The sequence below is a fragment of the Phaethon aethereus genome (genome assembly GCF_964289735.1).
Source record: "Phaethon aethereus genome assembly, chromosome: 6".
In the NCBI taxonomy this organism is placed as follows: domain Eukaryota; kingdom Metazoa; phylum Chordata; class Aves; order Phaethontiformes; family Phaethontidae; genus Phaethon; species Phaethon aethereus.
The window spans coordinates 2,024,968-2,043,182 of record NC_138580.1 but is presented as its reverse complement, the minus strand read 5'-3'; the positions used below and the strand labels follow the sequence as shown (position 1 = coordinate 2,043,182).

The 18,215-nt window shown below is 47.8% G+C and overlaps 1 protein-coding gene across 1 annotated transcript in view; it reads left to right on the top strand.

The window, feature by feature from the left end:
* The window catches only part of FMNL2 (formin like 2), a 152,699-nt gene extending 135,144 nt beyond the window's left edge, over positions 1-17,555 (top strand). Inside the window, exons 13-26 of the mRNA XM_082001741.1 lie at positions 458-559; positions 1,525-1,840; positions 2,297-2,500; positions 5,950-6,074; positions 6,663-6,865; positions 7,979-8,213; positions 8,930-8,998; positions 9,170-9,250; positions 9,627-9,756; positions 9,915-10,078; positions 10,327-10,428; positions 10,911-11,009; positions 11,921-12,044; positions 16,737-17,555. Coding sequence (XP_081857867.1) covers positions 458-559; positions 1,525-1,840; positions 2,297-2,500; positions 5,950-6,074; positions 6,663-6,865; positions 7,979-8,213; positions 8,930-8,998; positions 9,170-9,250; positions 9,627-9,756; positions 9,915-10,078; positions 10,327-10,428; positions 10,911-11,009; positions 11,921-12,044; positions 16,737-16,846 — 2,064 coding nt within the window. The 3' untranslated portion in view covers positions 16,847-17,555. The remainder of the gene's footprint in view (positions 1-457; positions 560-1,524; positions 1,841-2,296; positions 2,501-5,949; positions 6,075-6,662; positions 6,866-7,978; positions 8,214-8,929; positions 8,999-9,169; positions 9,251-9,626; positions 9,757-9,914; positions 10,079-10,326; positions 10,429-10,910; positions 11,010-11,920; positions 12,045-16,736) is intronic.
* Positions 17,556-18,215: the final 660 nt, after the last annotated feature.

Genomic DNA, 18,215 nt, shown 5'->3' with positions numbered 1-18,215 from the left:
TCATTCATTATTAATCAAATTAGCCTCATTATGAGAGGTGATACTTACAGGTTCCACTGTTTCAGTGTCTGTTGGTTTTGCAACAGAGCCACTGTGGTATTCTGTGGGGTTTGGGGGCTTCAGATCAGACTTAGTGTGTATGAAAATAATTGCATTTTAAGTGCTTTATTGTAGAGTTAAGGCTCTCTTACCTGGACAGGTTCATAGCTACAGTCTAGCCGTTACTTGCTGTTCATAGCTGAAGGATAACATTCATCACCAGAGGAACCTTCATTGGAGCACTTAGGGCCCCCCGATCGCATGCAGGAACCCTCTCTCTTCCCAAAGAAAGGCTTCCAGGTTTGGTGGAATATCAGTAATTTAATACGTACCACTGCTGCAATAAGCATCCCTGACATTCTGGTTGAGAAGACTGCTGTTACCCACTTATATTATCTATTTCTCTTTTGAATTATAGTTATCTGAAAAACTCCAAGATACGGAGAACGAAGCCATGGCAAAGATTGTGGAACTGGAAAAACAACTTATGCAAAGGAACAAAGAACTGGATGTGATTCGGGTGAGTGTGATGGGAAAGCTCTGGCTGGGTGCCACGCTTCAGGGTCGCAATCTCCTCTGCGCTTTGTGTTTGGGTGGTAAGGACTCTCTTAGTGGGCCAAGTTACTTCTGTTAGCTTCCTAATTTTGAACCTAGAACAGATTTCAAGTAGAATTACTAGTGTGTACCCTGAAAGATGGACACAAAACTCTGAATGTGCCAGCAAATCAGTGAATGAGACAGGCACATCTTCTCACCCAGGTCTGTAGCATCTGTGTTTGGAGTTTTGCAGGTGTGGTTGGCTGTGGAGGGACGTTGGAGGTGGATCTGGAGTCTTTCAGAGTTGGGCTGCACAGCAGCAAGATGGGAGCAAGTGTCCTGTGTCTGTGCTGTCAAGTGCACGATCGTTACTTCTTGGTGTACAAACTTAGTAAACAAATATTATTAGTGTGATATTAACTAACTTCAACCTAAATGTTGTCCCAAAATGTGCTTTTAGCGTTCCTTTGGAGGGTCTGCCCTGTGTACTTGCAGGTACAATCTCCCCTCCAGATCAGGAGCTCTGTTCCTGCATACCTTTGTGGGCCAACTTCTTACTCATAGGTAGAGCAACCAGCAAGGTGTCCGATACTCTCTGTTAGAGTCAAAATCGAGGTGGCATACCTACACTATGTGTTTAAGACTAGCATAAGAAATGGGAGATGACGTCAAAAAGTGATGATGAGAAACTCTGCACCTCCGGGTGTTGGTGCCCACCGGTGAGATTTCTCCCAGGACTCAGTGCTGTGCACAGCCTTGCTGCTGGCTTGGGAAGAACACAAAATGGATTCTTCCTCAGCAGCAAAAACGTATGGTTTTCATCAAAGTTCATTTGTAAGATAGTGCCTGGTACAGTGACTGTCCCCTGTCAGGCTGTTCTGTTTCTCGTATCGATAATTCTGTTTTGTGAGTACGAGTGCAAATTCCTTGTTTCTGCGGAATTCTCAGGAAATCTACAAAGATGCAAATACCCAGGTTCACACCTTGAGAAAAATGGTGAAAGAAAAAGAAGAAGCCATCCAGCGACAGTCAACACTGGAGAAAAAGATCCATGAACTGGAGAAGCAGGGAACCATTAAGATCCAGAAGAAAGGTGATGGTGACATCTCTATCCTTCCTGTTGCTCTGGCCTCTGGGATGGTGCCAGCAGGGTCAGAGGCTGTGGCTGGCACATGTGCCACACCAGTCGCTGGAGCTGCATCTTCAGTACCATTGCCACCACCTCCACCACCATTGCCTGCCTTAGCCGCAGCATCTGAGGCAGGTAAGAAGCATTTGGTCCCCAAGAGGTGGGCTGGCCAGGAGCTGGAGGTGCAGTTCGTTGTGCCGGGGACGGTCACAGCAGCCTTACGTTGACAAAACCACCTTCAGTTGTAACGAGCCTGCAGGTCATGGCACCTTGCAGCAGCTGAGGATGCCGAGGTCCCCCAGCTGCGTCTGCACTCTCAGTCTCTGGGTGGCTCTCATGTTTTTCTGATCCATTTCTGAGCCCTTCAGTTGATAGAAAGTAATACTAGCTTTTTTCGTTAGAGTAGTTTCCTCCCCTTGTTAATACACTGAAGTGCTTTGGTGAAGGGTCCAACAAATGGCTGGGCCAGTATAGTGGTCGAGAGGAAACGTATAGTGGAGGACAAGGCAGATGTTACGTCTTTTTCTGTGGGTGCTTGTGATATTTCGATCGGTATTCATGGCAATGCCTTGTTTTTCCTTCATTTCGTAGTGCAAAACGGTCCTGTGTCGGTGCTGATGCCGCCTCCACCGCCGCCTCCACCACCACCTCCACCGCCACCGCCACCGCCTCCTCTCCCAGGTCCAGCTTTGGAGACGGCTCCTGCGGCTCCGCTGCCTCCACCGCCCCCACCATCAGCACCTCCCCTGCCCGGGACAGCCTCTCCCACCGTGGTGTTCAACTCAGGACTTGCAGGTAAAACGCCGGCGCGTCCCTGGTGTGCTGCCGATGGCTGGCAAGGTCAGGGCGCGTTGGCTAGAGCGGACAGGGTACCGAGGTGGGACTTCATTAACCTAAATGACACCCTTTATCTCTTACTGGTGTTATACTTAGAGGGGGTTATAAAATGCAAGAGCATTTATCAACTGAATAGTTTTGGTTTGGTCTGGAAGAGGTGGCTTCTTCAGTCAAACTAAAGCTATTGCCAAAAATATTTTTCAAATATGATCATTTTTGGCTTTAAGCAAAGAAGATATGGTTTTGAAAGAAACACAAAGCTTCATGGTTTTGATTTCTTCTGAGAAATTGATGAAGAAATAGCTGTGCAAAAAAATGGCAAACTTTTTGTAATTTTTTGGAAGGAATTAAAATTTACCGACCGTCTTTAATCATGCTTTTACGCACACTCTGACATACGCCAAGCAAGTAAATGCTAATTGGTATCGCACTGCTCTCCCCCCCCAGGAAATCTCAAGAGCATGATATGAGTTCAGAAAGAGGGACCGAGGAGCTCTGATTAACAGCTTTTTTTTTTTTTTTTTTTTTGAAAACTGATTAAGTATTCCAGCCTTTAAAGTTTCCTCTGAAAGCAAAAAGCATCATGCAAGTAGAGGGTCCCAGGGTGTATTACAAAAAACAGAAAGCACAGAAGGGGCGGCACAGCTGAGGTTCCAGGCTGATCCCCCCCAAGGGGTTTGCAGAGCAGGCAGCGGTCCTGTGGTGTGCGATGCAGGGCGGCAGGGGTGCTGGATGTGGCCGTGCTGGTGCTGGGAGGGCTGCCGGGGGCACAGGAGCTGCCGCGAGCTGCAGGGGTTGTGCCCCGGGTGCCCACACCCCGTGCCTTAGCCCGACGTCCTCGCGGTATTAAGTGAGGACGGGAGGAGCGGAGCAAGCCCTGCTTCCGCGCGCGGCTCCTCTTGGCTGCGCAGAAAGGAGCGTTTCTCAGGGTAGGAGCCTTCTGGGTCAGAGGGGAGTCGGTGAAATAACAAATTTTGCTTTTCTGACCGTTACTAACACTTTTTTCTCTGTTCTTCCTGCTTCCTGGTAAGACGGGCCAATCAAGCTCTTCTGTAGGTTGCTTTCTGCTAAGTATTTACCTACCTCCCCGTGTTTCCCTCTGTGCCGTGCCCGCGTGTGTGCCTGTGGACTCGTGTGGGCGATGGGGAGGAGGTGGGGAGGGGGGTGGCTGGTGCAGGGGCTTGCTGGCTGCGGCCGGAGCCGGAGCATGCGGTAGCCTTGGGGATGCTGCCAGCCATCAGGATCTGGCACCTGGGAGGCCCTGATTCAGCAAAGCACTTCAGCAAGTCATTAAGACGTGCGGCTGCTTTTGAGCCATCCTTGAGCTGCGCTCCTGGCACCGGTCACGCCGAGGATAGGCTTTTCCCAACGAGACCGAGCGCTGAGCTGCGGCAGCTTCCACTGGCTGCGCGTGCCCGCTGCGGGGTCTGGTCCCCAGCCGTGACTGCGTCCCCGCTGCGCTGCCGGCGGCAGCGTGACTCCCAGGGACCTCACCTTGGCAGGGCTCTGTAATGCCTGGGAGGGAAGGAAGGGAAATTGTGAGAGATTTTGTTTAGCTACATCAGGCACTGGCCCATGAGGCAGGTAGCTTCCTTTCCTGTCCTGAAATAGCCCAGGAGCAGCTGATAATCTATTCTAATGTATGCGCCAGTGGAAAATGTTTTTTTTCATAGGTGTTTCAGATGGAAAAAGCTATTTCTGTTTTTAATTTTAGGAATCTTTTTGAAGTAACTACATTAATTAAGCAGAGAGTAAAACTGTTTAATTTAGATGAACAGAAGTTGATCACATGTGCTCCTGTCTTCCAGTTGGGTAAACACAATTCTCAAAATACACGGCTGAATATTGTGTATGTTCCCTGTTACTCACTTACGGTTCTTTGTTTCAAGCAAATACTCTTGCCAGTAATTTATTCTCTGTGCTGTCCCAGCAAAATGAGCACAAGCATGAAAGGGACATGGACACACAGCTCGATTCTTGTTTTAAAAGTGGAATGACAAAGCGAGAGAAAAGTTCTCAGCACTCACCCAGCCCCGGTGCACAACAGGACCGTCCCTTGAAATAGGTCATCTATATCCTGGTAAAAACATACCTACAGAACCATTAGAGGAAAGTAAAATAATTATTTGCTCAAGTGCTTTGCAACCTGGGAACCCATCCATCTCCTGAAACCGAAGGGAAAAAATACTGAGCATCTCTACAGATCATTGAATACTTAGCAAGATCGCTCCTGCTACGAATGCAGGGTGGGCAGGAATCGGGAGCAAACACCCGACTGATCTAAACCAAACATGATCCGGCCCCAGCTGCAGGGAGCGGGGCACGGGCACGCTGCGGGGGGGAGCGGGGGCTGTCCCCTGCGTGCCTCTGCCGCTCACCGTCGCGGCGGGCTGCGTGGCTCTTCTTTCCAGCGCCGGAGAGGAAGGACGAGGGTTTCTGTTTCACATTTGCAGCTTGGAAAGAAACAGTTTATTTTCTAAGTAATTTGGGAACAAAATGTGGATTGGTCACTTTAATGAGCATCCTGATTTTGTAGCAACGAACAATGTCATGTTTACATCAAGATACAAAGAAATGAGAACTGAATTACAGAAATTATTTATTTACCTTCCAAATTTTTAGGAATAGGAATAGAGAAGTGTCATTTTCCTTGCTCCAACGTTGCTTTTTTGTACTCTGTTCACAGATTAAGGAGAGTAGTCAGTCTTCATTTTCGTAGCTTCTCTGTGTAAGTTAGTAAATCGTTTGCTGGTTCTGCACAGTGCAAGAAGATTAAACCTCTTATTTCAGCTATGTTAAAGCTCACGTGTGCTGCAGCCCACCCCCTTCTTTAAAAGACAAACCTGGCAAGGAGCAGTGCTGCCCCACTGCAGCGGGCAGTGGGAGGCACCGTCCCCTATACCGAAACCTTGGGAAAGGGGCTTTTTTCCTTCTTGTCACATGTTCTGTGTTGAGTTTTGTGACACGGATCATGGATCAGCTGTGCGTGACTGGGCATCAGCTCGCACCAGGGTGGGCTCTGCAGCCAGCAGGACAGGGTTAAATTCGACCACTCTCTCCATTCTCTGTAGCGTTTAAAAATAGCCCGGGCTTTTAAATCGGTCCAGACAACATGCGGTAATAAAGTAATAACACATTTCCTTTAGTGAAGTTTTCACAGCCTCTGGCGTTCAGTCCAGTTCTGCAGAGGCTGGGCCTGAAACAGCTGAGGGGCTGGATGAAAGCCTCTCAGCGCTGTTTGCCTGTCGAGGCAGCAAGATCTTTCCAGGCTTTCCAGTGTGATGATTTAGCTCTGGCCAGTTCTTCCTCCAGTGCTGAAATGCCAACTCGAAAGCTGGAGTCTGGGCACGCGCGGTGTTTTTCAGCGGTTGGGAAATTTGTCGTTTCTTCTTCTCTGCTGTCTTTAGCTGTGAAAATCAAGAAGCCGATCAAGACCAAGTTCCGCATGCCAGTGTTCAACTGGGTCGCCCTCAAACCCAACCAGATCAATGGGACGGTCTTCAACGAAATAGATGACGAAAGGATCCTGGAGGTAATGAGTGCTGCTTGCTGCCTTCTGCCTCCCGTTTCTGTCCATAACACAAGGGAATGTCGGTCTTCGCGGGGATAGATTGCAGCAATTATGTCACCAAACAGCTCATCCAGTGGCCCCTGGTACCCAGTAGGTCAGCATGGGTGCCTTGGTTGAGAATTAGGGATGGTAGCTGGTAGTATCAATAATAAAGGGTGCGTACCTTTTGTGTGCATTTGTCTAAAACAGATCAACCAAGATGAGGAAGATGCGTTTTCCCAGCTTAAAATTGCTGGTCCGGTCTATAGGGGTTAGGCTTGGGTTGGTGGCTGCGTGCCAGAGAACAAAGCCTGAAGCAGCGCTGAGTGCAGGTCTTGCGTGCTGCCCGTGCCCTGAAGAGGCGCGTGGCTGGAGAAAGCCTGAGTGCTAGCATGAATATTTTCCTGGACTTTTGAACATGTATGGAGCTATTGGGGGTGGAGGCCGGATTTCCTGATCGCTAACTCAGGAGCGCATGTTGGTTACGTACTGCAGTTCTGGTACTATATTAGGCACAGTGGGTTTTAGTGTTTGCTGTGGGAGGGGTAAATAATTTTTTTTCCTTTTTAGGATTTAAATGTGGATGAATTTGAAGAAATATTTAAAACAAAAGCCCAAGGTCCAGCCATTGATCTTACTTCAAGCAAGCAAAAGATAACTCAGAAAGGGTCGAACAAAGTCACGTTACTGGATGCCAACAGGGCCAAAAATCTTGCCATTACTTTAAGAAAAGCTGGAAAGACGGCAGATGAAATATGCAAAGCTATTCACGTGTAAGTAAAACACTTGTCAGCAAAGAAATCATGTTTTAAGATTTACTGTGATTTTTGGTAAGTGGAATGGTTTTGAATTGGCAGTTGATGTAAATGTTTTCGCATCTGGAAAAAATCCAGGAGTAAGGATGAAACCATTCTGAATTCCCAGAAATCAGATTCCCTTGAACTAAAATAAAAAACTTGCAGTTTTATGTTGCTTAGGCTTAACAAATTAACACTGATTTTATTAAGAAGCTAATTCATGTATATCCACAGCATGCCATTGCATACTGCCATATCTCGTTCTGTTTGCACAGTACTTTTGGTTGTAATGAACACTCAAAAGCCGAGGTATTAGGAAGAGGCAGCTATTTCAGTTTGGTCCGTAAAGCACGAGTTTAGTCCAAGCGCACTGGAAGGATTTTGCATAGAATTAGGTTTATGTAGTGGCCCCAGGCAGTGCCAAACCCCGATGTGTTGCAGGTGTGCCCGAGGTACGCGGCAGACCCACGCTGATACGGACCCTTGCCTGCTGACTCCAGCAGCTCCCGGGGACGGAGCGCAGGTGTACCCGCTCCTTGGGGCTGATCCGGAATCCATCCAGAAGCCCTTAGTACTCGTGGCCACGTCAAACATCAGCCATTTCTCCATTAAGGAATACCTTCAAAATTTGGATGCAGAAGCATTACCTTTGGGCTGGTGAGGAGGGTGACCCAAACCGGCTGCAGAGTAAGACAGGTTCAGCAGCTGGGGTTCATGAGGCTCTGCTATAAAACTGCTATTTGCTCCTCCCCACCTATCTTCTCTCATAAAAGTGAGGTGTGGGGCGAATGACCATGTCTTTGGAAACAGGAACGGGGGTGCCCAGCAGCACCGTTCACATCAGCACAGTAACCTTCTTCACATCTTCACGTGCAGGACCGTGCCGCCCACCCCAGCCAGGGCAACAGGAGCAGGAGTTACTTCAGAGCATCTTTATAAGCTTCTCATTGCGTTACTCGGGCTCCTGTGTAGCTGAGCGGCGTAGGAGGCAGAGGTCATGCCTTTGGCAGCTTTCTCACTTGTTACTTTTCCTTCATTTTGTGTAGAGCCTTGTCGTGACACCACTTCTTCTGGTTTATTATCATGCAGGTTCGACCTGAAAACGTTGCCGGTGGATTTTGTTGAATGCCTCATGCGGTTCCTGCCCACCGAGAACGAAGTGAAAGTGCTGCGGCTCTACGAGCGAGAAAGGAAACCCATCGAGAACCTGTCCGACGAAGACCGGTTCATGATGCAGTTCAGCAAGATTGAGAGGCTGATGCAGAAGATGACCATCATGGCGTTTATAGGCAACTTTGCAGAAAGCATCCAGATGCTGACCCCGGTGAGTGAGGGGCACCTGGGCGATGCGTTAGCTGTGCGGGGATCGGGGCTTCCCGGGGGTTCAGCCTCCACCTAAGAGCTGCGCTCTGCGGCGTGGGTCAGCTTGTGGGGAGCGTTGCAGGCTGCTGGTGTGGGGCAGTTGGTGATGGTTATGGAGATTTTTTTCTAAGACAGAGAGATGGTTTGAGTGTCGTGGGGTGATCGGGATTTTCACAGGCACACAATGAGAAACACTTACACAAATGAAGAAGTGATTTTCTAGCTATATTTTCACATACCAGTGACTCCAGTATCCCAGGCGCTGTTTGTACGGCAGCTTGTAGCCTGGACCGCTCCATGCTGCCCTGTTTCTTTACCCTGTAGAAGTTTAAAACTGGTTTAAATGAAAATCTAGTTGTTTGTACCACCAGGGAAAGTTACTATCAGCGCTGGTCTGTGGGCTCTTTGAAGTGTGTCCCATTCAGCCTGATGCATCTTTCACAGTCGTAAGGGTTGAAATGTAAATACACTTTCACCCAACCACATCTGAGTGTGGTAAATCTGTGGTGCAAATGAATTACTTGAAATCCTGACGTGTCAGGGCAGGATAACATTCATGCTAGGGCCCATGGTATGGATGAGAAACAATAGTTTTTTTCAGAATGTGAGTGTTTAGATTTTAATTTTACTCTTGGGTTGGACCTGCATTAACCAAAGCTCTTCTGTGTTTACCTGCAGCAACTTCATGCAATAATAGCTGCGTCTGTCTCAATAAAATCATCCCAAAAGCTTAAGAAAATACTGGAGGTAGGTCTGATCTTTATACATTCAATAGCTCCATCACTCACCGGTGCATCTCCTTAACGTATACTGAAACCATACCTGGATGCTGACTTACCACACTCTCCTTCCAGAGGTTTCTGAAGCGTCGTGCATTTATCCTGAAAATTCATGCTTTGCTCTCTTTCATCCTGGCAGATAATCTTGGCTCTTGGAAACTACATGAACAGCAGTAAACGAGGAGCTGTGTATGGATTTAAGCTACAGAGCTTAGACCTGGTAAGTAAACCAGAGGTGTCTGGGGGTGACCAGGCGGGAATGCATTTCATGGATGCGGCAAGTGGCTGCTGGGGTACTCGGTCGGCGCTTTCCAGCCGGTGGAAGCAGAGAGCGGCAGTGGGGAAGGTGCTCCCTGCCAGGCGCTGTGAGATCGCTTTGCTTATCGTTGTTTTGGGGGGCCGGTTAGGAGGAGGCACGTGTCTTCAGAGGCTCTGCAGACGACAGCTTGAAAACCACTTGCTAAACGCTTAAATGAGCTTTTACAGCCGTCCCTATCAGATGGAGAAACACCAGGGAAGGGCGAGCACCGGTTGAGTCACTTTGCGTGGAGCCAGCTGCGCCTCCACCCAGCAATCTCTTTGCCTTCTCTCCCCAGCTCCTAGAAACAAAGTCGACGGACCGAAAGCAGACCCTGCTGCACTATATTTCAAATGTGGTCAAGGAGAAGTACCAGCACGTATCCCTCTTTTACAATGAACTGCATTACGTGGAGAAGGCTGCTGCAGGTACCGTCACCCTCCTGTGCCTGGCCAGCGGTGGTGGCACGCATGCCGTGCGGGGGACTTCACAGCACGCCACGCATGGGCTGTGGGGAGTTGTTGAAGCTGTGGGTTCAGGTGCTTGCACAGCAGGAGCAATGCAGCATTTTTGGTTTATTTCCTAGTGTCTCTTGAAAACGTCCTCTTGGACGTGAAGGAGCTGCAGAGGGGCCTGGATCTGACAAAGCGCGAGTACACCATGCATGACCACAACACGATGCTGAAGGAGTTCATTCAGAACAACGAAGGGAAGCTAAAGAAACTGCAGGACGATGCCAAAATAGCCCAGGTATTTCTTTATTCTCGGGGTTTGGCGGGAGGGTGCGAGTGACACAGTGAGTAGCAGCATGTCACTGCAAAGGCCATGCTTTATATACAGAGCAGGGATGTTGTGGGTTTGTTCCTGAGTTCAAGACTTGCTGGTCTGAGCCAAGGGTTTCACATGCAGACAAAATCTAGACCCTTTATGCTGAGAACTGCGGATAAGTGAGTTTATCTTGAAATATTTGCAACACAGTAAATCTGTGCTTTTTGTAGGATGCCTTTGATGATGCTGTGAAGTACTTTGGGGAGAATCCCAAGACGACACCCCCCTCAGTCTTTTTCCCAGTGTTTGTCCGGTTTGTGAAGGCCTACAAGGTAAACACGAGTATCCTCCTCTTCTCTTCTCTCCTTCAGAACCCGATTTGTACCTGCATGGCTTGGGGCTCCCAATAAAACGGCTTGGGGCTCCCTCTAGCTTTGACGCAATGTGAGCCATCCTCGACAGCCCGGCAGCACCAGTAGTTGTTTCAGGATTATTTTCAGGGCTGAGAGACAACACGGCTGTCTGAGACGCTGGAGGAATCCTCAGAAATTGAATGTCTGGGCAGCTGCAGCTTACACCTTGAACCCTGAATTCGTGTCTTTTGGGACTGGTGGGAGAGAGTGGTTTGTGCGACCTAGGAAGGTCTCTTCCAGCCCAGTTTTTTCAGACTGTGTTCAGAGGCAGCTAAACTGCTACACCTAATCTTGCTTCCTTGGACAGCCCTGTGGTAGTGAGTGATAGTGTTACTCACTTGTAATATTTAGGTTCCCTATAGCAATTAGAAGCTCTAACCTGTGGTTTTTGTGATAAATAGCAAGCAGAAGAAGAGAATGAGTTGAGAAAAAAACAGGAACAGGCCTTAATGGAAAAACTTATGGAGCAAGAAGCACTGATGGAGCAACAGGACCAAAAGGTATGAAACAGAGAAGTCTTACAGGCAGGAGCCATCATGTTCATGTCTTTTTCCTGACAGTTCATAAACCTCAGCTCTGTATAAGAACTTCAGTTGCCCAGCTTATTGTTGCCTAGAAATAGAGTCTCTGAAAATTTTCTCCTTATGTGGAGAGAACTGAAATAAGCTGAAAGAGTTATGGTGTATGGTTCTGCTACTTTTGAAGCCTGCAAAATTAAAAAATGAATAGACAAAGTCATCTCGTCCACATTGCCATTAGCTAAACTTTGTTCTTCTCTGGCCTTGCATCTGTTAAAACCCTGCCGGTGCTCAGTGTGCAGAGCTTCCCGTCGCTTACAGGGACAAGGAACGATCCTCCCCAGATCCTTCCCTGGAAGAGCCTGGCAGCAGGACCGAGTCCCAGGTTACCATTTTATAGGTATTTTCCTGACATATTTGGGGTTTTTTTTTCCCCTGAGGTAACACTTTAGATTTGGTGGAGGAAGTCTCCCCTGGCTCTAAAACAGCCACTTTGTTGGCTGATGCTGCTTCCCAGAGCTGTTGTTGGGATCTTTAATCCCAGCCAAGCTTTTTCCCTCGGAAGGAAAGCCCATTCTCTTTGTTCTCCTAATGCTTGAGGTAAGAGCTTGGAGCTCCAGTTCCAAGTGATGAGAAGGCTTGGAAGTAAGTTACAAACCTAAGAAAGAAGAGCAGCTTGGCAGCCGGGTTAACTTGTGACCCTGCCCGTCCTCTCCATGGGACATGAGCTAACCGCACACGTGTGTTTTTCCCCATCTTGCAAAATTGGGCAGAAAAGTGGCAGTTACTGTTTGCTGATTGCTACTAGTGGGATCACCTGGTGTTTCACCGTCAGGAGGAGAGAAGCAGCGTAGCTGGAGGTCAGTCCTTACAAATCCTCTCTTTGCTTTCAGTCTCCTTCACATAAAACAAAGAGACAGCAGCAAGAGCTGATTGCAGAGCTCAGACGGCGACAAGTCAAGGATAACAGGCATGTGTATGAAGGGAAGGATGGTGCTATTGAAGATATTATTACAGGTAAACACCTCTTGTTCTGTAATCTCAGAGGCCCTTTCACAAAGGATAAAAATGTATATCTGCCTAGTAGCTATTTTAAGTACTTCGTATGCTTCTTTAAAAAGTGATACTCGAGCACAGCTTGGGACATGGTTTATATGATGTGAATCAAGTATAGGAACTTTTGCTAACAGTATATAACGAACAAACCCCAGTAACCTGCCTTTACGTGTCCGCTGCCAAGGCTGCGTGCGCAGACCTCGGGCACGCGCTCGGTTTCTTAGTTCTTCTGTTCCAGCATGTGGGACGTACTCGTTCTCTGATCTTCAGAGTAGCCGGTTCGGTGCCTGATCTCAGCCGGTGCTCCGGTGGGGATATGCATGCCGTGCAGACCTTCCCCTTTCTTCCCCATAAGTGGAATGTATGACGGGTGTTTAACATTATTAAGAGCCTACATTTTCACTGAAATGTACTAACAGTAATTGAACCACTTTATCGCACAGTTACAGCAAATCATTTAGTCAAACCTGAATGATTTATGATGCTAAACTGCTTCTGGTTTTACTGCTTCTCAGATTGGTAGGCAAAGTCTGCTCTGATCCCAACCTAGGGCTGGAAGCAGAGGCACAGAACCTGCTGTTGTAGCCAAACACAGTCAGGATTTTGATGCATATATTTGCTGATAAAAAGAGCCGCCTTCTAAACTGCATTTTGCTCAGGAGTCAGACCATTTTTAATCTATACAGCTGCTCTGATTGCAGTACTTTGATTTTACTGCACGTTCTTCACCTGTGTGTGGAAGGAACGCGATTTTACCACTTCGATAGCTTTACAGTAATTTGTTTCCATTGCACAGAAGCTCAAAAAAAGGTCATTGTGGCAAGATTTCCTTGGCTGCTGCTCCTCAGTGTTTTTCACATGACCTTTTCCTGCAGGAGGGCAGGAGAGCTGTTCTGTCACTCCCTAAAGAAAGCCAGGGAATTTTTGCCCAACTAGGTGACAGGGTTGAAATGCTTGAAGCTTTCACAACTCTTTTTAACCTTAATTAATAGCTTCCTAAGATAACATTCTTTATTTAAAGGGCAGAGTCACTATGATAGCTAATCTGTTACTGCTTCTGCAAGTCCTTCAGACTCCTGAAAGCTTGTTTAATTGGTAAAGTGGTTCTCCTGCTCTGTGGGAGAAATGGATTGTGTGGCAGCAGACCATCCATATGCAAAAGGCAGTCCAGTGGAGGGAGTGCCAGACTCAAATGAAACATTTCCTATGGTCTTGTGCCTAGTATGTCCCGTTACGGGGGTGTCTCTGGGTGCCTTGAGCCATGTAATAATAAAGGTTTGGCACAGAAAGTCAGGTAGGACTGAGGTCACTTGAATACGGCCCGTAAGATCTCTGTTGATGGTATGGAAATGATCAAAAGTGTAGTTTTAAATTGGATAGTGCCTCACCAGACGCACAGGACAGCTCTGCTGGTCCGGAGCGTAGCACTAACACCACACCCTTTTCTGGAGCATGCTTAGCACTAGTCTCTCAAACCCACTGGAAACCATGTAATACAAGAAATAGTTACTCAAAGACTTACGGCTGCCTTGTTGCCAAAGCCTAGCGAAGGGCAGTGCTATTAGACAGCTGGTTGGAACACCTAAAACCGTCCCCGGGTGTCCGTGACCGAGCACTAACACTGTACTAATGCGATAGATCCGCTTCTCACGGCTGTTTGTCTGTTTGGCTGTTATTCCCATGCAGTGCTGAAGACTGTGCCCTTTACCGCTCGAACCGCCAAGCGGGGCTCTCGGTTTTTCTGCGAACCTGTTCTCACTGAGGAATTCCATTACTAAACTATTCCTCTTTCACATCTGATGCTCTTAGAAAAAAGAAAGGTTGCTGTAGATTTTTGACACTTCTCCATTTGTACGGATCTCAGCCAGGATCATGTGAATGTTGAGTGTATAGTAATGTCCAGCGTCCACCTGAAGTTGTATTTGTGTCACCTCTGTTGCATGTTCTTGTGTTTCAGTATCTTTTTATTCCATCCCACCGACTTTTGTGCTTGATGCTTTTGGCCATCCTTAAGTTTCAAAGGCATCTCTCACCCTCATGACAAACGCCATAGAACAGCAAGTGGTGGAAGTCACGGCAGATTTGGTGCAGGTTTCCTACAGCTCACAAGACTGAGGAGACCAAATGCAGTCGAAAAGTGACAGTTCACTTGGCTTTTCTATGTCACCTCTTCTGGCCTACAGATTCTTCTCTGTGTGCCAGTCTACCTATGTAAAATGCATGTAATACATCAGCTGTATGCCAAAGCAGAGGTACCGTCTGCATGAACTAAGCGGGACTTTCTTGGGGTTCACTTTCTGGCTTGGAAGGGTTGTCTGTCGTAACGTACGTCCTCTGCGAGGAGTGTTTTGTTTTAGACTTTTTAACCAGTACCTGCATGTTTGTCTGCATGTGAGATACGGGATAAAATGAACAGCATAGAACATTTTCTCATTCAGTCACATCCATATTTAACTTCTTTCAGTTCCATGCCAACTTTATCTAAATAGAATCAGAGAAGTCTACTGAGCACTAACCAGTTCCAATTCTCTTGGACTTTGTGCAGTGCTGGGGTTGGGCTCGGCAGCGATGCATGAACCAGGGGGGAGAGGGAAGGAGCAGAGCTGGGGAAACACTCGGCTACGTGCCAGAACCACAGAAATTGTGACGATGAAAAGCTTGACATGGAACTGAGCAATTTACATCGTGTGGTGTAAAGTGTAAGAAGGGTGTGTTTAACCCAGCATGTCTGTTAACACTGTTGTCTTGAATTAAGGACTCAGCGGCTTAAGAAGACAACAGTGTTTCACTTTTGCGATTTGTATTTTTATGAATGCTTCTAATAAAATTGCAAACTATAATCAGCTCAACGGTTATTTGCTCTTTTGAGTTAATTGCTGTATTATCTTCCTGGAGCCAATCTTCAAAGCAGCTTGGAATTTGGTTAGCGAGAGGCGAGGGTGGCCCTCCTGTCCTGTCCTCTCCGTGTCTAACCTCCTCTCGTAGCCTTGGCCTTACCCCCTCTTGCTCTGTTGGCTAACGTGCCTGGGAGTTTTGAACGCCGAGTTGACTTGCTTTTCATTTTCCATCCCATTTTTTACTTAACCATCATTTTGTCTTTTGTTTTGTTTTGTTTTTTTCTGTTTAGCCCTAAAGAAGAATAATATCACTAAATTTCCAAATGTTCACTCGAGGGTAAGGATTTCTTCTAGCACACCGGTGGTGGAGGATACACAGAGCTGGCAAGCATCACTTTTTACTTAGCTTCCTCCTCTCTCTGTATGCCAGACAGCCTGTTGGTAGATGTGGCTAAGCGTAATACTGGTGAGAGCCTAACGGCCAGTGGAGACCGAGACTGTTTATCGTCACCTTCTGTGGTGGCGGGGATCCACAGGCCATGGGCTGGTGACCATCCTTCATACTCTCTCCGTTTTGGCCCTTTCTCCTCCAAGTTTAGCCCAAGATAGGCAGCCTTGTCCCCAGGTTGTTTCAACTCTGTAGTTCCCTGGATATTCTGCTGCCCCTGTCTCGGTCCTGCTACGGCCACCGAAGGGGACGCGAGAGATGGACAACGAGCAGCTCGATGGGCGGAGATGGGAGAGGGCAGCCTCAAGCAAAGGCACCTTCTGCTGGGTATACCGAGAGCCGAGAAGTTTGGGAGTTGCATTTAAACCAAGACATGTCATCTGCGAAATCTGAGGGAGGGTTTGCCCAGTCCAATGCAAATTTGTGTTCCAGGAGAGAAATATTTTCACTTGAAATAGTCTTCAGGTGTGCCAAGTGTGCTCATTATATCATAGCTGCACATGTAACATATGTAACAGCACATGTAACACAGGCCTTCATCACCACGTCTGCCTCCAGCTTTCTCCACTGTTTGACCCATTGCGTGCTCAGTATTCCCTCTTCCCCCCGGAGCTCTCACCGACCCAGCAGCAGCAGGTTTGGGCTTTGCTGCTGGCAAGGAGGAGGAGGGAGGGGGTTGAACTCTCCACTGCCTTCGGCTAACGAAGCGTTTCCGCTGCCTTCAGCTAACGAAGCATCTCCGCAGCCGGGCGAGATGGTGGCAGTGGGGCCGGACGGCAGCTGGAGCTTTGCAAGCCAGTTGCAGTGCTACCAGCTGCTTTTTCTCAGGGCACCCTCTGTTAAATGAATGGATATGTATAGGGAGCATAGACCCCGCCTTGTGTTGCTGAACACTTCCACTGTTGTACCCTGCGTCACACATCTCCAGTGAGCTTCATCCCGCTTTCAAAAACTCCTTCAGCTCACGGTAGCGTGTGAGAGGCTGCGTAAAGGACCAAGGCATACGTCAAGCAGGCTGATTTCAGTCGATGTTGCCTTCCCTGCTGACGTTAATGAATACTGGCAGCCCGTGGGTGGGGAGATGTTCACGCTAACTTGACGGCATAACTCCATGTAGTTTCACCAGCATTTCAGTGCATTTCACCAGTATTACCTGCTGCTTGGGTGCGTAGTAAACAGGCACGCCAATATTTGCTCACTTCTGCTCTCGTTGGGTTGAAGTCCCTTCTCCTCTTCCTACACAAGCTGCTTTGATTGGCTTCCAGCAGGACTTTTCCTTGTCTAGACTATGTGTGTGTGTGTGTGCGTGCGTGTGTGTGCACGCGGGCGAGCTGTGCGTGTTTACGAACGCCGCTTTCCTCTCCGCAGATCTTAGAAACCAGCCGTACCGACGGGCCGACGCGGTGAGGAGAAGCGTCAGGCGGCGCTTTGATGATCAGAACTTGCGCTCTGCGAACGGTGCTGAAATAACCATGTGAGCTGGAGACCTGCAGGTGTCAAGGAAAGGGGGTGCTTGAACGATACCTTGTCTGTGAGAACTCTGTGTTCTGCCACTCATTTACAGCCTTGGGAACAGTAAAATTTACCTACTAAAGGGCTCAGAGACCTAGAAAATGCATAGGAACATCAGCGATGGGCTCTCCAACTCAACCGTAGCTAATAAGTGCCTAAAATTGAAGTACCTGCTCAAATTAATCAAAGCAATAGGACTTGATTTGATTGGGTATCTTTTTATGCCAATACATTATTCAGTATTTTTAACCAAAATGTAAAATACGTGTTGCTTTTGGGTGTTTAGTTTGGTTTGATTATATAGAAGTTTAGTGACTGGTCTCTTGTGGACCTAACCTGCATCCCAACTGGTTGTAAACAGGTAATACTTGGACGTGCTCTGCTTTTAAATGCATTCCTGTGCTGTCTGCTGGGGGATGAACCTTGGCTTCAGCTGCACTTACTGGCTTTTTTTTGTTTTTTATTTTAAAAAGACATTTAAGGGCTTTTCTATAATAAGTAATACGGAAATAGTTCCAAGAAGAGACCCGTACCTTTTCCCACCAGACACGCAGACGCCGCACCCCCGTAGCTAGGAAGCGGTACCACGTACGTCGGCGAGCACAAGGTGTACGGCACCGACCACGAGTCTTCACCTTGAGGTTGTGATGTGTGCGGTGTGCGGTGCCGGGCCGAGGCACGTGGGTGCTGGGGGGACAAAAGGAGGAGGGTGGCGAAGGCACGTTCTATGTTCTTCAGCTAGAGGCAGCTTGAATAACAATGTATTTATTAATTAGCACTAAGGTATTAACGGCTCCATAAGCAGTATTGGGACTGTCGCAGTTCAGTTGCTCGCGCAGAGAATCATCCTGTGCCCTGCCCTGTAGGATGAACGCCCCGCTCCAGCCCCAGCCTCCTTGGACAATCCAAAGTCCCTGCGAAGGATCACTTGGCCAGCGCAGGGAAGCCCAGCCTGAACGTCCCCAGTGGCTGTAGGTTACACATTGCTTTTTTAAAGCTTAAAATGGGACACGAGACTTCAGCGACGTCGTGCACCCCCCGCGGCCAGTCTGCACCCGTCTCCCAGAGCAGCAAGGAGAAGCCGAATTCGTGCCGGCAGGGCATGCGGTCCTCTCAGAAGTGAAGAACTGGACTGAAGAGAAATTTGTACTTCCCAAGATACTTTTTGCTTACAGCTTACCTTTCCTGGTCTCGTTGCATCAATATGTTAATTGTAAAATTTATTGTATAGTATTTAACCACTGAATTTCTTTTCTTTTATGTTGTGCGTATGTGAACCACTGGTGAAGGTCCCTTTTTTTTTTTTCCTTGGATAATGTGTAGTTATATGATAAT